This window comes from Cydia splendana, chromosome 1, assembly GCF_910591565.1.
Source record: "Cydia splendana chromosome 1, ilCydSple1.2, whole genome shotgun sequence".
NCBI classification, from domain to species: Eukaryota; Metazoa; Arthropoda; class Insecta; order Lepidoptera; family Tortricidae; genus Cydia; species Cydia splendana.
In genome coordinates, this window is record NC_085960.1 from 34259336 (window position 1) to 34283983 (window position 24648).

At 36.6% G+C, this 24648-nt stretch overlaps 1 protein-coding gene and 1 long non-coding RNA gene across 3 annotated transcripts in view; both read left to right on the top strand.

Annotated features, from left to right (window-relative positions):
* Positions 1-24648, top strand: part of LOC134794132 (uncharacterized) — a 331004-nt gene that overhangs the window by 212201 nt on the left and 94155 nt on the right. The window lies entirely within an intron of this gene.
* Positions 1-24648, top strand: part of LOC134794097 (pyrokinin-1 receptor-like) — a 95720-nt gene that overhangs the window by 59041 nt on the left and 12031 nt on the right. Inside the window, exon 5 of one of the 2 annotated variants that reach the window (XM_063765797.1) lies at positions 7600-7776. In XM_063765797.1, coding sequence (XP_063621867.1) covers positions 7600-7776 — 177 coding nt within the window. Of the gene's footprint in view, positions 1-7599; positions 7782-24648 lie in introns of both variants that reach the window. The other variant, XM_063765806.1, reaches the window with a different exon arrangement.

A 24648-nucleotide genomic window follows, 5' to 3' on the forward strand; every position in this document is an offset into this window, starting at 1 on the left:
CCAAAATAATTTATACCATTTCTCCCTTTTTTCCTGAGAATTTAATGCAATTTTCTACTCCTTGTGAAATTCATCAGGGTGATTTTGTTATGATGTCTTATGTCTGACACTGATAGGTGTAAATTATACAACTATTTTTACAATGGGGAAAGCTCCAAAATCGTAAAAAAAGAGGGGCCACTTAAACAAAGGAAATTACGACTTAAACCTTCGTTGCATTTTGTCAATCTGATACAGACAAATAATTTAATTTCAGTACCATTTCCTACCTTGTCACAGTGACAAATAGCATAGAGAAAAAAATACATAGAGTGCTCACTCCATACATCAGTTTTGGTACCAAAAGTATTTTCATAGTCGACATCTAGCATCGAGTAGCGGAATTCTCAGTACTACTACTGCTACTTAAAGTACTGATAATTCCGCTACTCGATGATAGATGTCGACTATGAAAATACTAATATTTTTGGTACCAAAACTGATGTATGGAGTGAGCACTCTTGTCTTACTATATTTCTCTATGCAAATAGTGACAATCAATATGAAAGTAGCTAGGGACCTCATACTATTGTCACCGTGACAAGGTACGGAATGGTACTGAAATTAAATTCACTGGCCGTACATTTTTACTTTTCGATTGGCGTTTGTGAAAAACGATTGTTACTTATGTTTTATGATTGTTATTATTTGACGACCAGTCTGGCCTAGTGGGTAGTGACCCTGCCTGTGAAGCCGATGGTCCTGGGTTCGAATCCCAGTAAGGGCATTTATTTGTGTGATGAAACAGATATTTGTTCCTGAGTCATGGTTGTTTTCTATGTATTTAAGTATTTATATATTATATATATCGTTGTCTGAGTACCCACAACACAAGCCTCCTTGAGCTTACTGTGGGACTTAGTCAATCTGTGTAAGATGTCCTAAAAATATTAAAAAAAAAAAAAAAAAAAATATGTTTAATGACCTCCTAGCCTAGTCGGTAGTGACCCTGCATACGAAGCAGGATCGAGGTCCCGGGTTCGAATCCTGGTATGGGCATTTATTTGTGTGTTTATCACAAATATTTGTTCCTGCATTATGAATGTTTTTTTTTTATGTATTTAGGTATATTCGTATTTATATATAACTAACTATACACATATAATATATCGTCGTCTGGTGCCTTACACAAGCCTTACTTACTGTGGGCCTAGGTCGACCTGTGTAACATTGTCCTACAATATTTATCTAATATCTAATACCTTTAAACGAGCAATTCTTGTTTATATATCTATTTCGGGGATCTCGGAGACGGCTCTAACGATTTCGATGAAATTTGCTATATAGGGGGTTTCGGGGTCGAAAATTCGATAAGACCTAGGTCTTATCTCTGGAAAAACGCGTATTTTTGAGTTTTTTATGTCTCCTAGATATTTTATTTAGTGAATGATACATAATAATAATATTCACCATACTAACGCGAGAATAATAATTACAAATCAAATCCATATAAATAAATAAAATAAATAAATAAATATTATAGGACATTCTTACACAGATTGACCAAGTCCCCCAGTAAGCTCAAGAAGGCTTGTGTTGTGGGTACTCAGACAACGATATATATATAATATATAAATACTTAAATACATAGAAAACAACCATGACTCAGGAACAAATATCTGTGTCATCACACAAATAAATGCCCTTACTGGGATTCGAACCCAGGACCATCGGCTTCACAGGCAGGGTCACTACCCACTAGGCCAGACCGGTCGTCAAATCCTATTAAGCTTTTATAATTTAAAATAATCACTTAAAAGTCAATTCCACCAGACAACATGAGGCAACAACTCGAAATTTTGCCACTTATGTGGAAAAAGTGCAACTTTCCCATCTGAAGAGTAAAGAGAGTCTTTACGAGCTGATTAGGTGCAAATTTGTCAGTACCTATAACCTACAATCCTATATTCATCTCGTAAGCTAACAAAATATTGTTATCTAAAAATAACTTGAAAACTTAAAGTCAACAAGCTTAAATGGACTTGTTTACTCTAGTCTTTAAACAACAACTTTGAAGATTAATTGTGACGTTCCACGGGAAAAGGTACCTTATGAGGGTTTCTAGTTTCGGAGATATGAAATGTTTTGTAAAGAGGTGAAAAAATGCTCAATTTTTTTTTATTGTGTGATCTGAAACCTTAATGCGTAACGTTTGTTTACCTGATTTTATTTTTGTTATAAGTTAGTTATAAGCCTAGTAATGTCGTCTCAGAGTTTAGTAGAAAAGGTACCTTATGGAAAAAAGATTGAAAATTCCCAAAAAAACTAGTCAATACGGGAAAAGAAGTTTGGTAGAGAACTGTATCAGCATTCTGCAAAACTAATTTGATAATTTCAGTTCTGGTTGGGGCGCCTCTTAAATATTATAACCGTACATCGACCGACATTACAAATCCATGTAGCCTGCTATTATACCAAAGTTACTCTCGTCAAGTCTTTCTTAACTAGAATAATCTTCATTTGGTTTGGTCGCATGCAGTAAATCAGCCATTGGTTTGCTGAAAAATGCCAATACCCGACGCATTACCTTATGGAATATCTGAGGTCATTGAACCTCAATGCCGCTTATCTTCAATAGCAACCGAAATATATTATTGATAAGAAATAGACGATTTATACCATTACCAAAATATTATTAGTTTATCCTAACTGTTCCATCATCATCATGCCTCATCATGTAACTTAATCACAAGGTACCTTTTCATTACATACAAATTATTGGTCTTTTTTAAGATTATTATGACGAAGAACTAATTAAATTTGGGGCAGTTTAATGTAAATTAATATTTTCTATTCATAAAAGATAAACTGTAATATGATTGATATTTTGTAGTGATGTATTATTAGATTTATTTCCATAAGGTACCTTTTCGTAAATGTATGGAGCAAATACTGTTATTGTTATGTAAGTTTAAAGTGGCTTATGGGGTTAAATATAGTATTTAGTTGCGGTTTTAGGATTTATTTCATTTGAATGACAGAATTTCTTTCATATGTGCTCAGAAAAATTGATTGTGTGTCACATTAAAAGTAAAAATATTCAATTTTGTGATTTTATATGAAAAAGTCAGAAAATACATTTTCACCTCTAAATCGGTATTGTTTTTTGCTTAAACTGTCTGTCAGTGTCGTTTTCTAATTGATAAAATTTAAATCTTGAGAGCTCATTGCAATCAATCGTGAAAATGAAATAAAACTTTATTTTCAAGAGATTGGTTAGTATACACATAAATCAGTCGATATCAAAAGTGTCTATTTGCATTACAGAACAAGTCGCAATATTTTTTTAATCTCAGATATATAAGGTATTATTATTTGTAGTCAACTATGTAACTTACTTCAGGAACATAGTTTTTTAGGCGGCTAAACTTAAAACTTCTCTATCGTAAAGTTGCTCATTTCACAACATTATTTTCAAAAAATCATATCTCTGTAACTACGCAACCTAGAAGGTTGATCTTTTGTGTTATCGATTAGCTTATTTATTGTAGATTACTGGGGTATGCATAACTCCATACCCGCCATAAGGTACCTTTGACCGTGGGACGTCACATTATTGATAGCTGGAGTAGATGTTAGTTTAAGAGGATAGGGGAATAGTAATTTCTCCATACAAACGTTTTCGACTCATTCCTTCGATCTGTGATTTTTGATTCTAGAGCAATGATCTTTAAAATAACACAGATTATTATTATCAATATCTTTGTCGGACTGTGTTGCTATTTTTGTTTTTTTTAAGCGCTAGAGCACTTCAAACATCGCAAAAACGGCCTTTGACTAGCCCACAAAAAAGCATAGTATTACCCTATTATAGTATTCAAAACTGATATCAATTAGCCAAAAAAGAGAAACAGTCGGACACAGATAAAATCATTATCTACCATTTAAATTGAAATATTCCTTTACGATTGGTTAAGTTTTGAAGGAGGAAACAGTCGAGCACAAAACTTCGGTTTATGAGGTTTAACACAGGACTTCGCCTTAGCTGCAGTTGTCCTTATTGCACTAATTTTAGGAGCCGCCTCCGTCATCGTCAGCGCAACGGAGATATCAGATTCAGCTAAAAATCTCAAATCTAAAAAGGAGCGAGGAGCTCAGCCTCCCCTATCCTCTTAAAGATTTTATTCTATTTAAAATGTGGGGTTAAATTAAGTAACGTTTGTCTCCTGGGTCCTGAGTTGGGAAGCACGTAGCTGAAAATAAGATTATAATGATTCATAGCCGCAATTAGCAATGTTTTTGGGTTAATTGAGAAGAGACTGTTTTAAGGAGTTTCCTGGTCCCAATTACCTCCGATCTTTAACGCGCCGTTTTCTCGTTTTTAACGCAAATATCTTATAACATAAAATAAAAACTACAAGCATTAAAAAAGTAACACAAATCCTTCAAAACTCGTGTTTGATATACGGTATGAAACTTTGGCAATTTCAGGCTAAAAGTCCAGTTACTGGAGCATAAATTTGGAACAGAAGGGTTTATATTTTTTAAAGTGTCTCCCGAAAATTTAGAGTTGCCAATAAAAGTATTTTTTTTAAACTCGGATTAAATTGTAACTAAGACAAAGAATTGAAAAAAAAAACGATTTGCAAAATTTCTTATTAAAATCAAAAATTATATGAAGTAGGTAAATTTTACATGGCTTGTTTACGATATTGCTTGTTTTCACCCATCGAGTTTTGAACGATCTGTGTCTAAAATAAAATAAATTGGTGACAAGAAGGGGGTTGACATTGATATGGGAAGAGATACCGTAATGAAAAACCGATTGAAGAAGAATTTATTGAGTTTGATCGTTAAAGGCTTTAATATGTTATTGGTATTGCTATTTTTAGTTACAGGTAAATATTAAAGGGGCCACGGACTACGTATGTCACAGTATATATATATATGTGTGGATTGGCCCATAATAATCTATGTTCAGACCTTGTAATACCGTTGTGGTTATATTTTATAACGTTATCTTCACGACCAACATTATAAATATAACGTTTAGTTTTAGTTTAGTGTGGTTTTATTTTTTAATAAGTAGTTTATATTTTAATATGTTTTATTTATTGTTATTGACATGTTTTTGTACCTTTAAAGAGAATATGTGACGTTCCACGGGAAAAGGTACCTTATGAGGGTTTCTAGTTTCGGAGATATGAAATGTTTTGTAAAGAGGTGAAAAAATGCTCAATTTTTTTTTATTGTGTGATCTGAAACCTTAATGCGTAACGTTTGTTTACCTGTTTTTATTTTTGTTATAAGTTAGTTATAAGCCTAGTAATGTCGTCTCAGAGTTTAGTAGAAAAGGTACCTTATGGAAAAAAGATTGAAAATTCCCAAAAAAACTAGTCAATACGGGAAAAGAAGTTTGGTAGAGAACTGTATTAGCATTCTGCAAAACTAATTTGATAATTTCAGTTCTGGTTGGGGCGCCTCGCAAATATTATATATAACCGTACATCGACCGACATTACAAATCCAAGTAGCCTGCTATTATACCAAAGTTACTCTCGTCAAGTCTTTCTTAACTAGAATAATCTTCATTTGGTTTGGTCGCATGCAGTAAATCAGCCATTGGTTGGTGCTGAAAAATGCCAATATCCGACGCATTACCTTATGGAATATCTGAGGTCATTGAACCTCAATGCCGCTTATCTTCAATAGCAACCGAAATATATTATTGATAGGAAATAGACGATTTATACCATCTTAACCCCAAAATATTATTAGTTTATCCTAACTGTTCCATCATCATCATGCCTCATCATGTAACTTAATCACAAGGTACCTTTTCATTACATACAAATTATTGGTCTTTTTTAAGATTATTATGACGAAGAACTAATTAAATTTGGGGCAGTTTAATGTAAATTAATATTTTCTATTCATAAAAGATAAACTGTAATATGATTGATATTTTGTAGTGATGTATTATTAGATTTATTTCCATAAGGTACCTTTTCGTAAATGTATGGAGCAAATACTGTTATTGTTATGTAAGTTTAAAGTGGCATAAGGGGTTTAATATAGTATTTAGTTGCGGTTTTAGGATTTATTTCATTTGAATGACAGAATTTCTTTCATATGTGCTCAGAAAAATTGATTGTGTGTCACATTAAAAGTAAAAATATTCAATTTTGTGATTTTATATGAAAAAGTCAGAAAATACATTTTCACCTCTAAATCGGTATTGTTTTTTGCTTAAACTGTCTGTCAGTGTCGTTTTCTAATAGATAAAATTTAAATCTTGAGAGCTCATTGCAATCAATCGTGAAAATTAAATAAAACTTTATTTTCAAGAGATTGGTTAGTATACACATAAATCAGTCGATATCAAAAGTTTCTATTTGCATTACAGAACAAGTCGCAATATTTTTTTAATCTCAGATATATAAGGTATTATTATTTGTAGTCAACTATGTAACTTACTTCAGGAACATAGTTTTTTAGGCGGCTAAACTTAAAACTTCTCTATCGTAAAGTTGCTCATTTCACAACATTATTTTCAAAAAATCATATCTCTGTAACTACGCAACCTAGAAGGTTGATCTTTTGTGTTATCGATTAGCTTATTTATTGTAGATTACTGGGGTATGCATAACTCCATACCCGCCATAAGGTACCTTTGACCGTGGGACGTCACATATATAAATTTAGCACGTTATTTAAGCATTATTTTATTTATATTTAACCGGTATGCAATTTTCGCCATGTTTTTGACAACCTCGAACAGGACCACGGAGCCGGGATGCTATGTATGTAGGTAGACAGTTAGTTTAATATATTATGTTGAACCTTGCCCGCTGTGGCCAGTTATTAAGTTTAGATATACGCAGTGGCAACAGCATGTTCATTAATAACGTTATTATATCGATACTAAATAAGAATGTTATAAATAAATAGTGCTGAAATTCCAAACTCCAACGTTTTAATATCGTTTTTTTTTTCATAATGTTGTAAAGATTACTTGTTACACCAAGAAAAGAATATTTCGATTTCTTCGCAGATGTAGGTGTGTAGCTTATTTATTTAGTATTTTCCTTCACCGCGAAGCTATTGGTAAATATCAAATATCATCCTGACACCGCCCACTACTATTTGTCATCCTATTCGAATCTTGTGGACACGCAAAGGATTTTATTTTCCGTGACGTATTTCGTTCTTCTGAAAACAATTTTATATTAAGGTAAGAGAGATCTAAAACCAGGAAATTGGATATGGCGCGCCGAGCGAAACTTGTGACGGATGATATGGCCGTTGCGGCACTCGCGGGGGTCTTTACTTTTCATCTCAATTACTGACTCTGAAAATTTCTAAAAGTACCTAGGTACTTCGCTTAAAATAAAAATGCTTAATCCGGCACCTCGTCTATACCAATAGCTATTTTATACCAAGATTATACTTGTATAGCACGCAGAGTAACGATATACAACTGAAAATAAATGAAAATTACACATTTTGTAGAGTTTTTTTTCCCTTCTTAATATATCTTAAATAAGATCTATTATCTTGTCTATTTACCACTAATCGTATATAATTTACGAAGTTTTCTCACTTATCATTTTTGTACAGGTGACCCTATCCTCCTGGTGCGGTCGCAAAAACGCGCCGCGTCTCGGCCGCACGTACAGCGCGCTGCTCGCGTCGCAGCGTTTACGCGCGGGAGACGAGCGTATACGCAGCGGTCGCCGCCTGCGGCGCCTGTCGACCGCCACGACGCAGCTGTACGACGCGCCGCCTCGAGCGCAGGTGAGGTCAGACATCGCAATAAATTGGGCTTCATTCTTCTTCAATCGTTCCTCAAGATATATCTCATAAGGCCGCGGACCAACGGCGCGGTGAGCGGCAAATCAAGGCCGTTCATACGTTTGTTCGAGCGCTATATGAATGGCCTTGATTTGCCGCTCACCGCGCCGCCGGTCTTCGACCTTAGATGTAGATGTAACCGTGGTTATTGGTGGTGGCTAATTGAGCTATATTAATACCCATTATACCTAACAACACTGTTTATTGCAGATAACTATTATAGTTATAGTACAGTCAAGTGTAAAAATATGGATGTAGACCTTACTCAAAAATATGTCCCATAGTTCCTAATTCGCTGACAGAAGAGCTGTGGGACATATTTTTGAGATGGTTTGTGCACCCATATGTTTACACTTGACTGTACCTAAGTATATAACTAGTTAAACAGCAGTGCCATATCGTGCACTAATCTATCCATGGGCATAATCGCATCTGCGAGGTCCTTTTCTTTCAATGGTTATTCCCAAGCTAATAAAAAGGCTTACCTTCCGCGGAATCCCCTAAGTATGGGGCCGTGGGCGAGGGGCCGCTTAGCCCACGCCTAGCTACGCTGTCGCGTACGCTGTCTATTGTAGTATGTCAATACTGCAGCGGAAATGCTTGTGGGAAGCGTGTGCAGTCCCCAATCCGCAATGGGCTAGCGTGGGGACTATAGCCCAAGCCCTCTCGCGCATGAGAGGAGGCCTGTGCCCAGCATTGGGACGTATACCGTGTGTGGCCTGTAACATGAGCAAAAAATTAAACTGTAGGCTGTACTCCTCATACTGACCAATATTTGTTCAGCGACTTTTAAAAATAACTTGTGGTTTGATTTTTAATACACTTTAAAGTTTATTCTAAGACGCAATGTATTGCGAATTTTGTTATGTTTAAGGCGTGACAAGCAACGTCAATCACAGTGATATGGCGTGGCGATGGCGTCCATTGAAGATAATATTTATTTTGTATGAAAAATAGGGAGTCTAAATACTTCATAATTTTTAAAAGTTGTTGAACAAAAGTGTCACCGTTTGAGGAGTACAATCTATGTTTTAATTATTTGCTCGCGTTACAGGCCACACCCGGTATAGGCTGAATGGCTGAAATGATTAATGCTTGTGCTGACTGAAACCGAACGTCACCTTAACAGAAACACATTCAACAGTACGCTATAAACATGCAATAAATTGTATGGAAAATTGTCCGCGCACATCCCCCTTAACACACATTGTTAATTCTGTCGCTCGCTGCGGCAAATCTTGGTGTCAGTGTGTGAATCCCTTAATAAGTATCTAATTAACCTTTGTGTTCGGTGCGTTCGTCGCCCTTGATTAAATATATATTATATATTTCTAAGAGTACCTTATCTAATGATCTTATCAAGATATTAATAAAAAATAATTATAAGATTTTCATGTAGGTAATTGATGGACGTATCAAAGGATAGGATATCGCACCACGCACGACCTTTCTTATTTTTTTTAGCTTGTCGAATACCGATGGTCTCAAAGGCGGTGGGCGCGTGGGGGTAGTACGATAATGTATTACTTCACAGCTAAACCAGTATGCTACCATTGCTACCAGTGCATGAAATAAACATTAGGACTCTTTAACCATACTAGTGCCTACTATACTTCAGTACTATATGTTTAAAAGAACTAATTGCTATTTTTAACTCAAGGGAGCGATATGAAAGTAAAAAGAAACCGTTTAAATCTTTATTCAAGTCAAACTAGGCCGGCTTCAACCCTACATATCTGACCTGAGAAGATTTAGCCCTATATGGGACCGGCAACAAACTCAGAGGGACAAATCTTTTCAAAACAAGTTAAAACAACACATAACACATCATTTCTTTATTTCACAAAAGTAAGCTTCTAATGAAACATAAGAAATCAAAATAAAACTTGAAATAAAACACTTAGCTAAATGGTTAAAGAACGCGGGATTCTATAAGCTATCAGAATAATCCTTCAGGTATAAACCTTCAGGAACGTAGCGAGTTAGGCACGAGGTTGGCTAACGAGTACGTCCGATCTCTAGCGCGGTCCGATCAAGAAGAAGTACCAGCGGCGGAGCCTCTCTGCTCCCGCCTCAAAGTCAAGTTGGCAAACCTGCTCGACCAGTCTACCAACATACCGACAAAAATGCCAACTCGTGCCTACGCTCACTCGAGAGAAACCTCTCGACGTTCCAAAGCCTTCTACCTGTCATCTCAGTTCAACAACACGCCAATAGATGGCGTTACTCTCTACGCAACTTTATTTCAACAATGCGCCAATAGACGGAGTTACTCTCTACACAACTTTATTTATTTTGTTACAACCAAATAATACGTTGCTCAACATTGCTAATCGATTTTATACAGGCGTCTAAAATAATGAACTATAACGCTGCAATACGTCTTTCTGGTGTCGGGTCCGACAAGCTAAATGTCAAAAATTTATAGCTAGTAATCTATGTAGGTAGAAACAAAAAAAAAATACTACTAAAGAATACAGTGTGTAAATCCGATAAGGGCGAATCTTTAAACAATGGTCAGCATAGGAACTAAGACGTCTCGTAGATTGAGAATACATTTTACTTAGAAATACAATGAAAATATCAACAGGGATTCAAGATAATTCACTCCGCAATGTTAAATAACACACACGTTACGAGATACGAGCTTTTTAAAATAACTGTCAAAGCTTGTTGGCAGTTAGTATAAAAAGCTCGCATCTCGTAATGTCATGTTGTTTTGTCTCAGGTACATTGCTGCTCGGTAAATTTCCAAAAATTGATTACTCGATCATTATTAAGTGTAACTTAAAAGACTTCTTAATTAATGATAACACGGATAAATTATATACCTGGTTTAATTTATTGCCCGTATTGGATTTACACACTGTATGTCTACAGGGATAAACGACCTTTGACGTTAATCCCTATATTATTAATGTCTCAATCTTGCCTAAGATTGATAGATTGAAGGGTTATATTTAGACTACACCCTTGTCTTTATTATTTTTAATCTACGACGGCAATTGGGGTATTAGATTTATTTAGACATTCTCAGTACCTGTGGGTACTGGGTAGGTACTTGTTTATAGTATGGCAAACAATTATTTCATTAGAAACAAGTTACCGTTAAAAATGTTTTTTTTGATACCTATACATTCTTACTGCCGTCTGTACTTTTTATTTTCATGTCTATTGAGTAGGTACTTCTCAAGATCTTTCTAAAGAGCCTAAACTCAATGTGTTTATGTTTTCCCATCGAAGAGTTTCATTTGCTATAGAGTGTAGCTTTCAAATAGAGCTCGACGGCTAATCCTCTTGTCTATTGTTAAGTAAAATCGCACGTGCCACGTGCCACAACCACCTGCATAAAAAATACGTACTTCGGTTACTGAGTGCCGGCGAGTCGAACGCTACAGAACCAGTCTAAAATGTGTCATCGAGATGCGTAACAAAGACGCGTTATCGGAGAGCGCACCTACACTGGTTTTTTGAGGGTTTGGACTAGCCCGCGCTCAGGTGCCAAATAGAATAATTAAGGCCCTTTTTTGCAGGTAAGTAGCACGTGCGGTTTTACTGAACAATAGACAATAGGATTAGCCGTCGAGCTCTATTTGAAAGCTACACATTATACCTTCCGATTGCATCATCAGATCACCTCCATGTTGGTCATCGGGAATACGGAGATAACATACCAAATTGCAGCTCAATTAGACACCTAGAAGTGGTTCAAATTTAAGTTACAATTTATTAATAACCGCGAGAAAAACTGTACTGCGCACATGTTGACAACGTCAAATGTTATTTATTTTTTATTTAATGTCATGAGTCATGAGTGTCATGACCATGGATCAAAATAAATGTTGTAATTATAATTAATGCCATGGTGATGCCATGCAAAAATTTACGCAGTCAATACTTTTATTGACCAATCTTTTTTCTTAATAGCAGTTAATGGTGTATTGCGTGATTGTCAAAGCTGCGAGCGGGGTATATTTATGGGATAACTTTCTGTGATATGTGTCAGATGCCTGTCATATGGACCGTTTTTTGAAGTCGAAAATGCACTAGCGTCGATCCATAAAAAGCCTGCATCAGATTTGATTGCCCACGCAGTGCAAGTGTCATTTATACGTCATAATTTCATAGAAGTTTGACGTTTAAAATAACACTTGCACTGCGTGGGTATCAAATCTGCTGCAGACTATTCTTGGTCTGACTCTAAGAGCTTCATCTTATATATTCCGTCGCTGCGTTGGTTTGTCAGCCTTTATATTAATTGCAAGATATATAACCAATTATTTATTATAACTAATTAAATAAATGAGAAATTTAGTATTGTGAAATATAGGTACCTAAATATTTCAATTGTCAAAATCTAAAATACGCGACAATATTCTGCCCCATGCCCCAAAAAGCGCTATCTCAAAAGACAATTCATTAGGTACTCATTTATACTTTAATTTCTATAGCTGATATTTCTATTTTCACAATCATTTGTTATTGAGAATTGAGGTAGCACTAATATAAATTTAATATAGATACAGGGGAAAAAATACAGTAGAAAAAATAAAAGATCTTTTTGGTCTCTTTAATATAATGCTGACTTGCATAAAAAAAAAAGATCTTTTTGGTCTCTTTAATATAATGCTGACTTAAAGATACCAAAGATCTTTACTTTTTTTCTACTTTTAACATACTTGGTCCCAATTAATTATATTAAATTCATATCTTAATTATGCAATATCGTTAATGAGATGAGACCGAACCGGGTTATAAATACTCGTAAGTAGGTATTTAAATTATTGGAATTCATAGTTGAAGGCTGACAACGTTAACAAAATTATATATTCTTAAAATACCGAACAAGTGCGATTGAGACTCGGCCACCGAGGGTTCCGTACAAATGGAACTTATTTTTGTTTTACTTTTATTTTGAACATAGTTTTCGGATTTTCGGAAGTTAGACAGCTTCAAGGGATTCTAGACATGAGTAAATGGTTTAATTTCAACAGACAGACAACAGAAGAGCCAGACGAAAGGACGGGCAACAAAGTGATCCTATAAGGAGTACCTATAAGGGTTCAGTTTTTTCCTTTTGAGGTACGGAACTATAAAAATCATTAAAATTCGCATCAAATAACTTGTTTCCACTAATACAGGTATGTATGTACAGTGGCATTTAAAAGTGCATGGATAGATGTCGACCGTAATGCCTTAATTACTAAACATTTCTAAAGTTTTTACTATTACTTAAAATATCAGTCATTAAAATACTAGTATTGCAAAATAAAGGTTGCAAATTTTTGCTAAAATCTATATTTTTTTATGTAGGTAACTATGTCAAGATCGCCACATCAATGTCCGCTAGATATGAAATATTATCGTGTTCTCGCGAGAATCCCATGAGCCGCTTGGTCTAAACTAATAATATTTGGTGTGTTGTATAGCGGGATTATGGAAGTTCATAGACACCATAAAAGGTTGAACTGAACAGTGACCAATCAATGATACCCAGAATAGCGCGCTGTGCACTTATAATTAAAGAGAGTGTGCAGCAAGAAGGCGCTGTTGTAATATATACAGATAGCCAAGCAGCACTGAAGGCACTGAAGAAAACATCGGTTACCTCCTCTCTCGTGAGAGAATATCGAGAGGAGCTTAACTCCATAGGCAAATGAAGAAGTGTCACGGTGGCATGGGTACCATGAGAAAGCGGACGAGATGGCGAGGATGGGGGCGGAAACGGATAATATTGGTCCGGAACCGGCTCTGCCTATGTCAGCGGACGTCACGAAGGGAGTCATAGATAAGGTAAAAGGGATGGAAGCACAAAGAGAATGGGAAGAAGAAACTGGATGTAGACAGTCGAAGATGATGATATTGATGCACAAGGGCATAAATCACAGGAGAACCAGATATCTTCTGAAACTAGGTAAGAGCAGTCTGAGACTTCTGATGGGTATCATTACTTACTGGTCATAACACTCTCAATACACATTAAGATAATGGAAATTAGCAGAGACGCCTCCTGTCCACACTGTGGTAAGGAGGAGACTAGTTTACACCTACTAGCGGAATGTATTATGTATGCGGCACCGCGATATAATACATTCGGTAAAGACACACCGAAAGAAAATTAACTAAAGGACGTCGAACGGACGGAGGAAAACAAGAAGATTTGAGGAGAATGGTGAGGGAATGCCACCGGGACAGTAACCTGCAGCTCCGACTCCAGGGAACTGGGCTGAATGAACGCGACACGCGATCGACAGCCCGCCTGCTTCCGGCCAGGCGTCCCTAGCCCTACACTACATCTACATCTACATCATCTACCCAGAATATTCTGTGAATGATGATAATTGATGATGAAAAGAAATATTCAAAATTGAATATTACAAGTCTGTGTTTTGCTATCCCCTTTTTCAGCAAAAAATTTAAACGTATCTTCAGAGGAGACTACATAATACGAGTATAATAATTATTTAATATTTCCGCTGAAAAATGTTTTCATATTACAAGATTTGCAGCCACGTACATAACTATTTCCCCTTTGTGAGAATATTTTTTATTCCAGTATTTTTTGTTTAAATAAACCCGTATTTTCACTCAAAGTTTTTTACTTGCAGGTCGTTTCTAATTTTCAAATTTGTTATGGTTTTGATCAAGTTTTGATACGACCTTGACGATTGGCGCGCATCTCACACACATTTACTACATTTCACATGCAGCAATCAGCCCGAGCGATATTTAAGGTCCTGTAGTAAAATCAGTTTCATGTTAGTATGACTTATGTTATGACTTGCTTAAATTCAAGCATGGGGTACTTCTAAATACTAAAGAAATATTTATAAACGTCTTAAAAACAGTCTTCAAAAAAATTCTGATTTGCACAACAGGATGTTGTTTTGCCGAGCAATTAGGTTTAGGTTAGGTAAGCATTTTTTTGCTGATTGTTGAAATAACACCCAATACTAAAAAACTTATTACATTTCCTACAAAAAAGATGGCTGCTATTTAACTGATCACCAGATTTAGTAAAATTTAATACCAAAAAAATCTATTTTACCACCCTAAAATAATAAATGCTCACCAAAATTATAACACCATTTTAATGTGAAACGATTACCAATTTTATTACATTTTACTATCATATTAAAGGAAATGACACCAAACTAATCATTATTAACCCAAAAATAGTAAATAATCCAAATTTCAAACCCCATTTCAATGTGAAATGATAACCAAATTTTTACATCTTGCTATCCTATTAAAGAAAATGACACCAAAATAATCATTGTAAACCCAAAAATAGTAAATTACCACCAAAATTAGAACTCCATTTTAATGTAAAATTATAACGAAATTTTTTTTTTTTTTTTTTTTTTTTTTTTTTTTTTTTTTTTTTTTTTTTTTTTTTTTTTTTACATGGGGAATGCGTCTACGCATACCGCCGGGCCTGGGAGAAACCCGGACGATTATGTGGGACTCAGGGCTGTAAAGAGGCCCCACTACCCACTAAACCCCATGGTGTCCTCTCGCCGCTATGGATGCGGGGTCGCAGTTCTAACCTAACCTAACCCACTTTTGTAGTAGCATTTCGTTTCTGTAAGAGTCGCAGTTTAAACCTAACCTAACCCACTTTTCTAGTAGCATTTCTTTTCTGCAAGGGTCGCAGTTCAAACCTAACCTAACCCACTTTTCTAGTAGCATTTCTTTTCTGTAAGGGTCGCAGTTCAAACCTAACCTAACCCACTTTTCTGGTAGCAGTTTGGTTCTGTAAGGGTCGCAGTTCAAACCTAACCTAACTCACTTTTCTAGTAGCATTTAGTTTCTATAAGGGTCGCAGTTCCAACCTAACCTAACCCACTTTTCTAGTAGCATTTCGTTTCTGTAAGGGTCGCAGTTCAAAGCTAACCTAACCCACTTTTTTAGCAGCATTTCGTTTCTGTAAGGGTCGCAGTTCAAACCTAACCCACTTTTCTAGTAGCATTTCGTTTCTGTGTGGGTCGCAGTTCAAATCTAACCTAACCCACTTTTCTAGTAGCATTTCGTTTCTGTATGGGTCGCAGTTGTAAACTAACCTAACCCACTTTTCTAGTAACATTTCAGTTCTGTGAGGATCGCAGTTCTAACCTAACTTAACCCACTTTTCTAGCACCATTTCGTTTCTGTAAGGGTCGCAGTGCTAACCTAACCTAACCCACTTAACTGATAGCAGTTCAAACTGATATCAGTTTAACCTACTTTTCTAGTAGCATAACGAAATGCTACTAGAAAAGTAGGTTAGGTTAGGTAGGTATGCGGTGCGGGGTACGGGGGGTTGAGCGGGAGGGGCCGTTGAGTAATTTTGGCATCAGTTCACTTTATTTGGTATTATGTATACATTTTTTGGTAATCATAGTGGTTTATTTAGGTGAAAATATCGCATTAATTTGGTCTTCAAGATTTGGTGATCATTAACCCTTATCTTGGCATTGTAACACCCGTGATACATGGAACTTAAAAAATCTAGCAGGTTCACTTTATTACCTAACAAAATAATTCTGCCATCAATATGTCGAGTTACTTTCCTTTCTTATAGAGAAAAATAATGGACACAAGTGTCATTGTAAATTAATTAGTAATAATCAACATGGCGCCACGAAACAACAGATTTCGGTTCGCACTGGAAGTTTTGCATGTATTTCTGAGATTAGTATATATTTTTCCATAATCTTTATTTGGATGCATTTACTATCTGTTAGTGCATAAATATTTAAAATGCGTTCGAATTTAAAAACATTTAATACACAGAACCTTACATGAAACTGTTATGTATTATATTTGATACATTGCCAAGAACTCAGAAATGTACATATTCAAAGAATTGTATTACATTTAATACGTTGCCAAGTTGTCGTCAAAATAATTTTACAGGTTTTTTTATTTTTTTTATATTTGTGGGGTTACAAAACATGTTTCAAGTATTTAATATTAGTTGTCGCATTATTTAGTTATTGAACTTTGATTTTTTTTTAAGTACTAGATGTTATTTAACTGTATATTCGTACGCTGTAGCATTATTGCTACGCCGTAGCCCGTAGCACGGAAAAAATGAGTATGGCAAAAAATGCCCCCAAAGTAAAAAAAAAGATTTTTTTTACTTTTAATTATTTGTTTACATTTCATATTTTACTCAACTTTTTGCTGACGACTTTTCTGAAACTTTACGGGATCAAATTTTCCGCCCATGTGATTAGGTATTCGTAGATATAATTTATTTTTGCAGGTGTAATAATCATCTGATGCTTTAGATTGCATTTAATTAGCAATAAATGATAATTTCTGTTGCATTACATGTTTTATTTTTATTAAAATCCACATTTTTCTTCTAAAAACTAGGTAAATATTTTGTCGAGGGATTGCAGAGTCCTTGCTCTGCAGAGTCCTGCAGAGATCTGCAGAGTCCTTGCTCTGCAGAGTGCGTGCTAGCCCCAACACCATCTTGAACATGATCTCCAGCAGGTTTGATTGCCCTTACATGAACCACTGCATGTTAATACATGTAAATAATAATGTAAAGTAGGGTATGTATATAGTATTATTAGGTTTTAAAAAAAAAAAATAATGTATCGGTATTATATTTTACTTCATTTTGGATTTTATTAGTAACATGTTATTTATGAATTCGTCTGATTGTGCCTAATTTGAAATTGTTGACATTTTTATTATTTTTAACTTATTTATATTTTAATTTATTTGACAACGATTTTACAATATTTTAATGATTTTATTCTAATTTAAGTAACTTATTATTTTTATCTAAACAGTTTTATATTTTAAATGTGATTTGGTTGTTTTCTTTTTATAAATGTCAGGAATGTTCAAATATTTCAAAATTTCTAGTGTTTATTATTTTATTGTTAATCCTATGTAAATTGTAATGCGATGTGTTGGACCTATGTTGTCTTAAATAAACGGATTTATTATTATTATTTTTTTATTTATTTTTCGTCTTAAGTTAGGTATTTTTATAATATGAATATAAAAGTAAAATATAAAAACACTTACAAAACAATAAAAAATACATATAAACACATTATAAAAAAACCTAACCTAGGGTGCCGCCGGCAGCGGGGCAGGGCCCAAGCTGCCGGTGGTCAGGGCCGCAGAGTGAGGAACCGACGTACTATACGCGCCGTGTCCAAAATTACCGCCTTCTGCATCTGACCCTTGATCCAACCACCCAGCGAGAGTCTCTCTAGGTGTTGGTCGAGACTCTTCGCTATGAGACCGTTCGCTGACACGACTATCGGAACAATGATCGTCGAGTCAACATCCCACATGGCGGTAATCTCATGAGCTAAGTCTAGGTACTTGCTGGACTTGTCCTTCTCGGCCTTCACGAGATTCTCATCATGGGGGATGGTGACGTCGGCGAGCACGACCCGGCGCTGCGATCGGTCTATCAGCACGATGTCAGGCTTATTGGCGACAATAGTCCTGTCAGTGATGATAGATCGATCCCAATAGAGCGTGGCACGACCATTCTCGAGAACAGGTGCAGGTAAGTACTTGTAGTACGGTACTTCGCGGTCCACAAGGCCGTATAGAAGAGCAAGTTGCTGGTGAATAATCCTGGCTACGAGATTATGTCTGTGCAAGTACTCACCGTTAGCAAGATGAGAACAACCGGAAATGATATGCCTGAGTGACTCTCCGGGACGGCGGCATGCCCGACAAATGTCGACCGTACCGTCCTTCAGGATATATTTCCGATAGTTGTTCGTCATCATCACTTCGTCCGCAATTGCACAGGCAAAACCCTCGGTTTCTCCGAAGAGGTCCCCGAATCGTAACCAGTTCACCGACGCGAGCAGGTCCACATCGGGTCCCGTGAGGGCCTTGTAGAACCGCCCGTGTAGCGCCTTACTCTCCCATGCCGCCTTGCGATCCGCAGTACTTAGTACCACAGGTTTGCGCCAGTTCTCGTTTGCCAAGGAGAGCGGCGTGAGGTTCCTGTCTACTGCCACCACATTATTATTATTATTATTTGTATCTCCGTTTTAAAACTCTCGGGTCTTTCGAGCCCGGTCATTTATAAGGCGTGCGTGGGGATATGGATCCAACACGTAGAGGCCGTTTGGAGAGATTTGATGTCATGTAGAACGCCTGCTGGAACCCATTCACGGCTACATCAATAGATACCCGTGAACCGGTTTCAGCAGGCATTGGAAGCTATTGTAAAGAATATGGACAGAGTACTGGTCTATGGTTTAAGTTTGGGTGGAAAAAAGGCTGGGCTATTGCAAAGAAGTCCGGACACCTGCCATAACACTGCTTACACAAGTTATCGAGGCAGGCGATGACTCGCCACTCGTTAGATGGGCACCTGATGCGCCATCGTAAAGACGGCCAGGCGCAACACCGGCGTGAGCGGCTCAGGGGTGTCGAGAGGTGGTGCTGCGCTTTCTCCGAAGTTACTCGCGGCGTTATGCCCTTTAACACTTCCACCCCTGGAGCATATAGCTCTAGCGACTCCTCTCTGGACGGCTTATTATTATTATTTGTATGTCTTTCCCATCACGGAACAATGGTGTTCCGGACCTTTGGGAGGCGTGCGTGGAGCCGAAGCCAACACGTAGAGGCCCTTTTGACACTTTAATGAAATGTAAGGGGTACACCGAGCGGATGCTGCCCTTGCCCGTGTCATGGGACGCACGCAGAGGCAGCACCCGCCAGGGTGTAAGGGCTATTGAGAGTTGATGGAATCTAAAATGAACTAGGTTATTGGGTGAAAGCGATGGACTAAGTACTGAGCTATGGGGTAAAAAAACCGGACGCCTGCCTAATAAAACGGTATGCAATTTTATTTCCGGCAGACGGTGACTCGCCCTCACAAGATGGGCCCCCAAAAAAGCGACATCTAAGATGGCTCAAGGGCAACACCGGTGTGAGCGGCTCAAGGGTGTCGAGAGGTGTGCGCCGCTTTCTACCCAGTGGCTGTTAACAGCCACTGTGCCAACTCTCCTTATTATTATTATTATTATTATTGGCATTGTATCAAATATGATACATATGATTTTCCGAAACTGGAAAATCTTGGATTTTTTGCCTTATTTTTTAGTAGTCTAGTATGCTCAATAGGTGACGAAAAACTAAATAAATGTTTATATTTAAGATATTTTGAGCCTTGCCAAGATAAGGGTTAATGATTTTTGGTGATCATTCAATATATTTGGTATTTAATACAATTTGAAGTGCAGTCGTAATAAAAACGGTTATACTTTTGTATTTTTAGGCCATATTTTTTTGGTGTTCAGTAATTTTTTTTGGTGAGCATGATTTTTTAATTTAGGTTACCAAAGTATTTTTTGGTGGTCATCATTATATTTGTAGCCAAAAAAGATTAAATTAATAGGTACTGTTCTGTGAGGTGGACTGAGCTGGTTCCGTAGGGGCGAAGAAGTAAAACCGTCTTGTAGTCACATTAATATATTGAATATAAAAGCACAATTATAATAAGCACATATTTAGGTGGCAATGTGAAGTATTTGTCCCGTTCACATGGTAACCAAAATCAAAGATAGTTAGACAAATAAATGTAAAAAGGAATTACTTCTGTTGGACTTGCCAACAAGTATTAATAATTAAAGTAATTTACAAATATCGATACCTAAACGATAAGAATCACGTTCTCTATCGAAATTAGTTATTTGAAAGTAGCTTTACCAAATCTAAGAACTAATTCCATAAAGGTACTAAAATGCAATAACATCCTATAGTCTGTGCTTTCAACAAAATATTTTCATTACAAGATACCTACTTATAATATGTTCCAGGGTTAGCCAACTAACTCGGAGTTAACCGTTTATGCAGGACCTACAGTTTAGCCCTGTATAAACGGTTAACTCCGAGTTAGTTGGTTAACTCTAGCACGCGCAAATGGCCCTAAGCCGAAATCTTTGTTTTTAATCTTACGAATACGTAAGAATTGAAGATTGGTTAACTTAAAGATTTGATGAATAACTTGCTAAACGAGTTCATTTCAATGTCAGACTAATATTAAACGAAATTAAAATGCACAAACGCATAACAAGCTCGTCGCAATTTATACCAATAAACAACATAATTTTGCTTCGTTTTGTAATATTATAAAATATAATATTTTTACACAGATCGACCTAGTCCCGTTATAAGCTCAGTACAGTAAAAGTATGAAACTTTGCCCACCGCGTCACGGTTCAGTAAAAGCGGAATAACTAAAAATAGTTATAGATACACTTTCTGAAGAAAATAAAGAAAAGAAAAGAAAAGCAAAAAAGTGATAAAGTAAAATTTGGTGGGCAAAGTTATGTTAAAGGGCAAAGGGGATACTTTTACGGTAACGCTTGTGTTGTGGATAGGTACTAGAATAGTTAATAGATATAATATATAGATATATAAATACTTAAATACACAGAAAACATCCATAACTCACCTCAGGAACAAGTATTAGTGATAAACAAACAAATACATTTATTGTATAATGAGTTGTATTGAAATCGAAGTAGTTTGCTGTGATCTGCCGCTACAACTTCAGAGATATTATCTGGAATGAAATAAAATTGTCTTGACTAAGCGAGATAATTTTTAACCGACTTCAATTTCATAGAAGGAGGAGGTTCTGGATTCGGTTGTGGCTATTTTTTTTTTTTTTTTTCTATGTACGCTCACCGATTACTCCGACATCCGTAGTCCGATTTGAGTAATTCTTTTTTTGTTTGAAAGGAGCTACCTCCAAGTTGGTCCCATTTTAATTTGGTTCTGTTCTGATGATGGGATCCATAAGGAATTGAGGGAACTCCTCAATTTTTAAAGGCACATGCATGGTGTTTCGGGCGTTTTCTTAAGCAACTCGAGCATTTTCTCCCGAAAACCACCAATTTGATGAAGTAGACCTGATGATGATGATTATTTTGATGATAATGATGATGATTTCTTTAAATGTAAGCATGTTCAGCGATTACTCCGGCACCTGTGATCCGATTTGAGTAATTATTTTTTTGTTTGGAAGAAGTTACCTCCAAGGTGTTTCCGTATTATTTTTGGTTCTGGTCTGATGATGGAATCCATGAGGAATTGAGGGAACTCCTCAATTTTTAAAGGCACGTGTTAAGTGATTTCGGGGTTTTCTAAAGTAACTCGAGCATTTGCTTCCGAAAACCACCAATTTGATGTACTGCAACTGTCTGTATTCGCTAACGTCTTATGCATCTAACTGTAACTTTTTATGCATCTCGCTCACACTAAGGTTAGTACGAGCGAGATGCATAGGAAGTAAGTTACACACATGCTAGCGAATATATGAATGTCAAACTCGTGGTAAGCTGGTAAGGCTACTGATCGGGAGTTAGGGTTAGGAGTTAAGGGGTCGGGGAATGGCGGTTGAAGGGTTGCTGGTTCAGGATCGAGGGGTTCCTGGATCGGGGGTTGATGTGCTGTGAGGTTGAGTGATCGGGGGGCTGAGGGATTGGGTCAGTGGCGGGGCGGGCGGATGGATTTAGTTGACAGGAATTATAATTTCCCAGACGGACTCGAGAAAATTCCTGGTTCTGGGTCGAGGGGTTCCTGGATCAGGGGTTGATGCGCTGTGGGGTTGAGTGATCGGGGCGTTGAGGGATTGGGTCAGTGGAGGGCAGAGGACGGATTTAGTGTAGTAGTGACAGGAATTATAATTTCCCAGACGGACTCAAGAAAATTCCTGATTACATATTTATTAAAGTAATAGGTACACGAATTTAGTGTTAAACATGATCTTGTTTTTCATTCATGCGTCGCGCTCTTAACAATGCGTTAAAACTAAAAATGGAAAAATAAAAACTTTTTACAAAAAAAAGCAAACCGACTTCAAAAAGGATGAAAAAAAATATTATCCTTTTTGAAGTCTATGCGTTACCAACTGATATGTTTGAAGTCGGTGCCAAGCCAAGTAGTAACAATACCAGTCAAAAATAATCAGCTTTATTGCTATAAATCCCATTAGAACTGTACTAATAACTATTACAAATGTATAAGTAATTCTGTCTGCCTCTTTGTCGCCTTTTCATGGCTAAACAACTGAACCGCTTTTGGTGAAATTTGGCAAGAAGGTAAATTTCTTGAATTGTTTTATATTTTGAAATGTAGTCCTCTGGATAAGGGACGGGAAATTACTCAGTCCCAATCTCACACTTGCGTGCTATAGACTGTTCGAGCATTAGTAAGAAATGCTCTTTAAAATATACGACGGAAAAAAAATGCATTGGATTTCCACTAATGTGCCGACAAACATGGTACAGACTACGCCAAGAAGGTTTGATCGTGTGTTCTGAGGTGTGTTCTTAGATACAATCGACGTCAAAGATATGTTTACACTTTGCACCTTACTCCTTTGTAATAAGGCGAAAAGTGTAAACATATTTTTAACGTCGACTGTACCTACAGAAAGTACGTTCATTGTCGTCGTGTAAGGCAATCCAACGTAGGTATGTACATCCTTATCGAATCGCACCGAAATCATGGTATGCTTCAAAATTTGGCTTGGCACCGACTTCAAACATATCAGTTGGTAACGCATAGACTTCAAAAAGGATAATATTTTTTTTCATCCTTTTTGAAGTCGGTTTGCTTTTTTTTGTAAAAAGTTTTTATGTATATATACGTACAATTTTATTATCCCATATGATACTATCATTCTATTTTCCCGTCGCCCGTCACTACTCACTTTCCTTTACACATTATCTTTTCACCATAACCTTTCTGTCCCTTTGAAATAACACACATATTTTCATATTTTTCTTCATTCAATTGTAATGCGTATGTGTGGAATAAAATACGGCGTAGATAAAGACAAAGCATCAAGGGAAATGACTTCGGGGCGGCAGCTGTGGTTGATGTAGTACTAATGTCTGTGTGAGTGAGCATATTTACTGAAATACCTACTTATCTATACCTACCTACCAACTTAACATTGTAACGACAACTTCCTTGAACCTGTTGCGAACCTTAGAATACAGATGCCGCTAGTGACGTTGTCACAGTTGCAATGACTAAATTCGCGTTGATTGACGGATGGTGACCTGGCGGAACTGGCTCCGTGCGACAACATGCCAATCGTATCGCTACGGAGCGAACGAATCGCAACTGTTACTATCACACTAATATGGAAGAGCGATAGAGAGACACAAAGCGATTCGATGGCGAAGCCCAAGCGATTGTCACCATGGCTAGGCCGCCTGGTAACGCATTGGACCGGCGATCCTAAGATGTGGGTTCGAGTCCCACGTTGGCCAGAATTGATCATCGTTAATTTTTTCATTGTGATTGACATCTGTATTTACAATTTATACAACAACTTCATTAGCCCAACAGCCCCTTTCAGATTTAACAACTTGTTATCGTCGGGTGACAAGCAAAAGTCACTAACTAACATCATTGAAATTATTGGACAATAAACCGTGTTACAAGTGTAATAAAGTGCATTGTTACTTTAATTTTTTGATAGTTCTTAGTGAATTTTGCTTGTCACCTGACGTTATAATCTTGAACTGGTTTTGATATGACCTTGACTTTGATATCACGCACCACTTTCACTTTATTTCGCAAGCATTAATCGGCGTGAGCGATTTTCATAGTTGTATCAATATAAGATCAAAAAGGTAACAGTTGCACGAAATATTTAATTTAATTATACAGGGCGTCCCACGGCTATGCCACATGGAAGGAAAGTACCCTGAATATTGTAGATGGAACATTTTACTGAAAGAAGACATTATTTTAATTTAAACTGCATTCATAGACTTTTTAAATAATTACATGGTTTATTATTTCTGA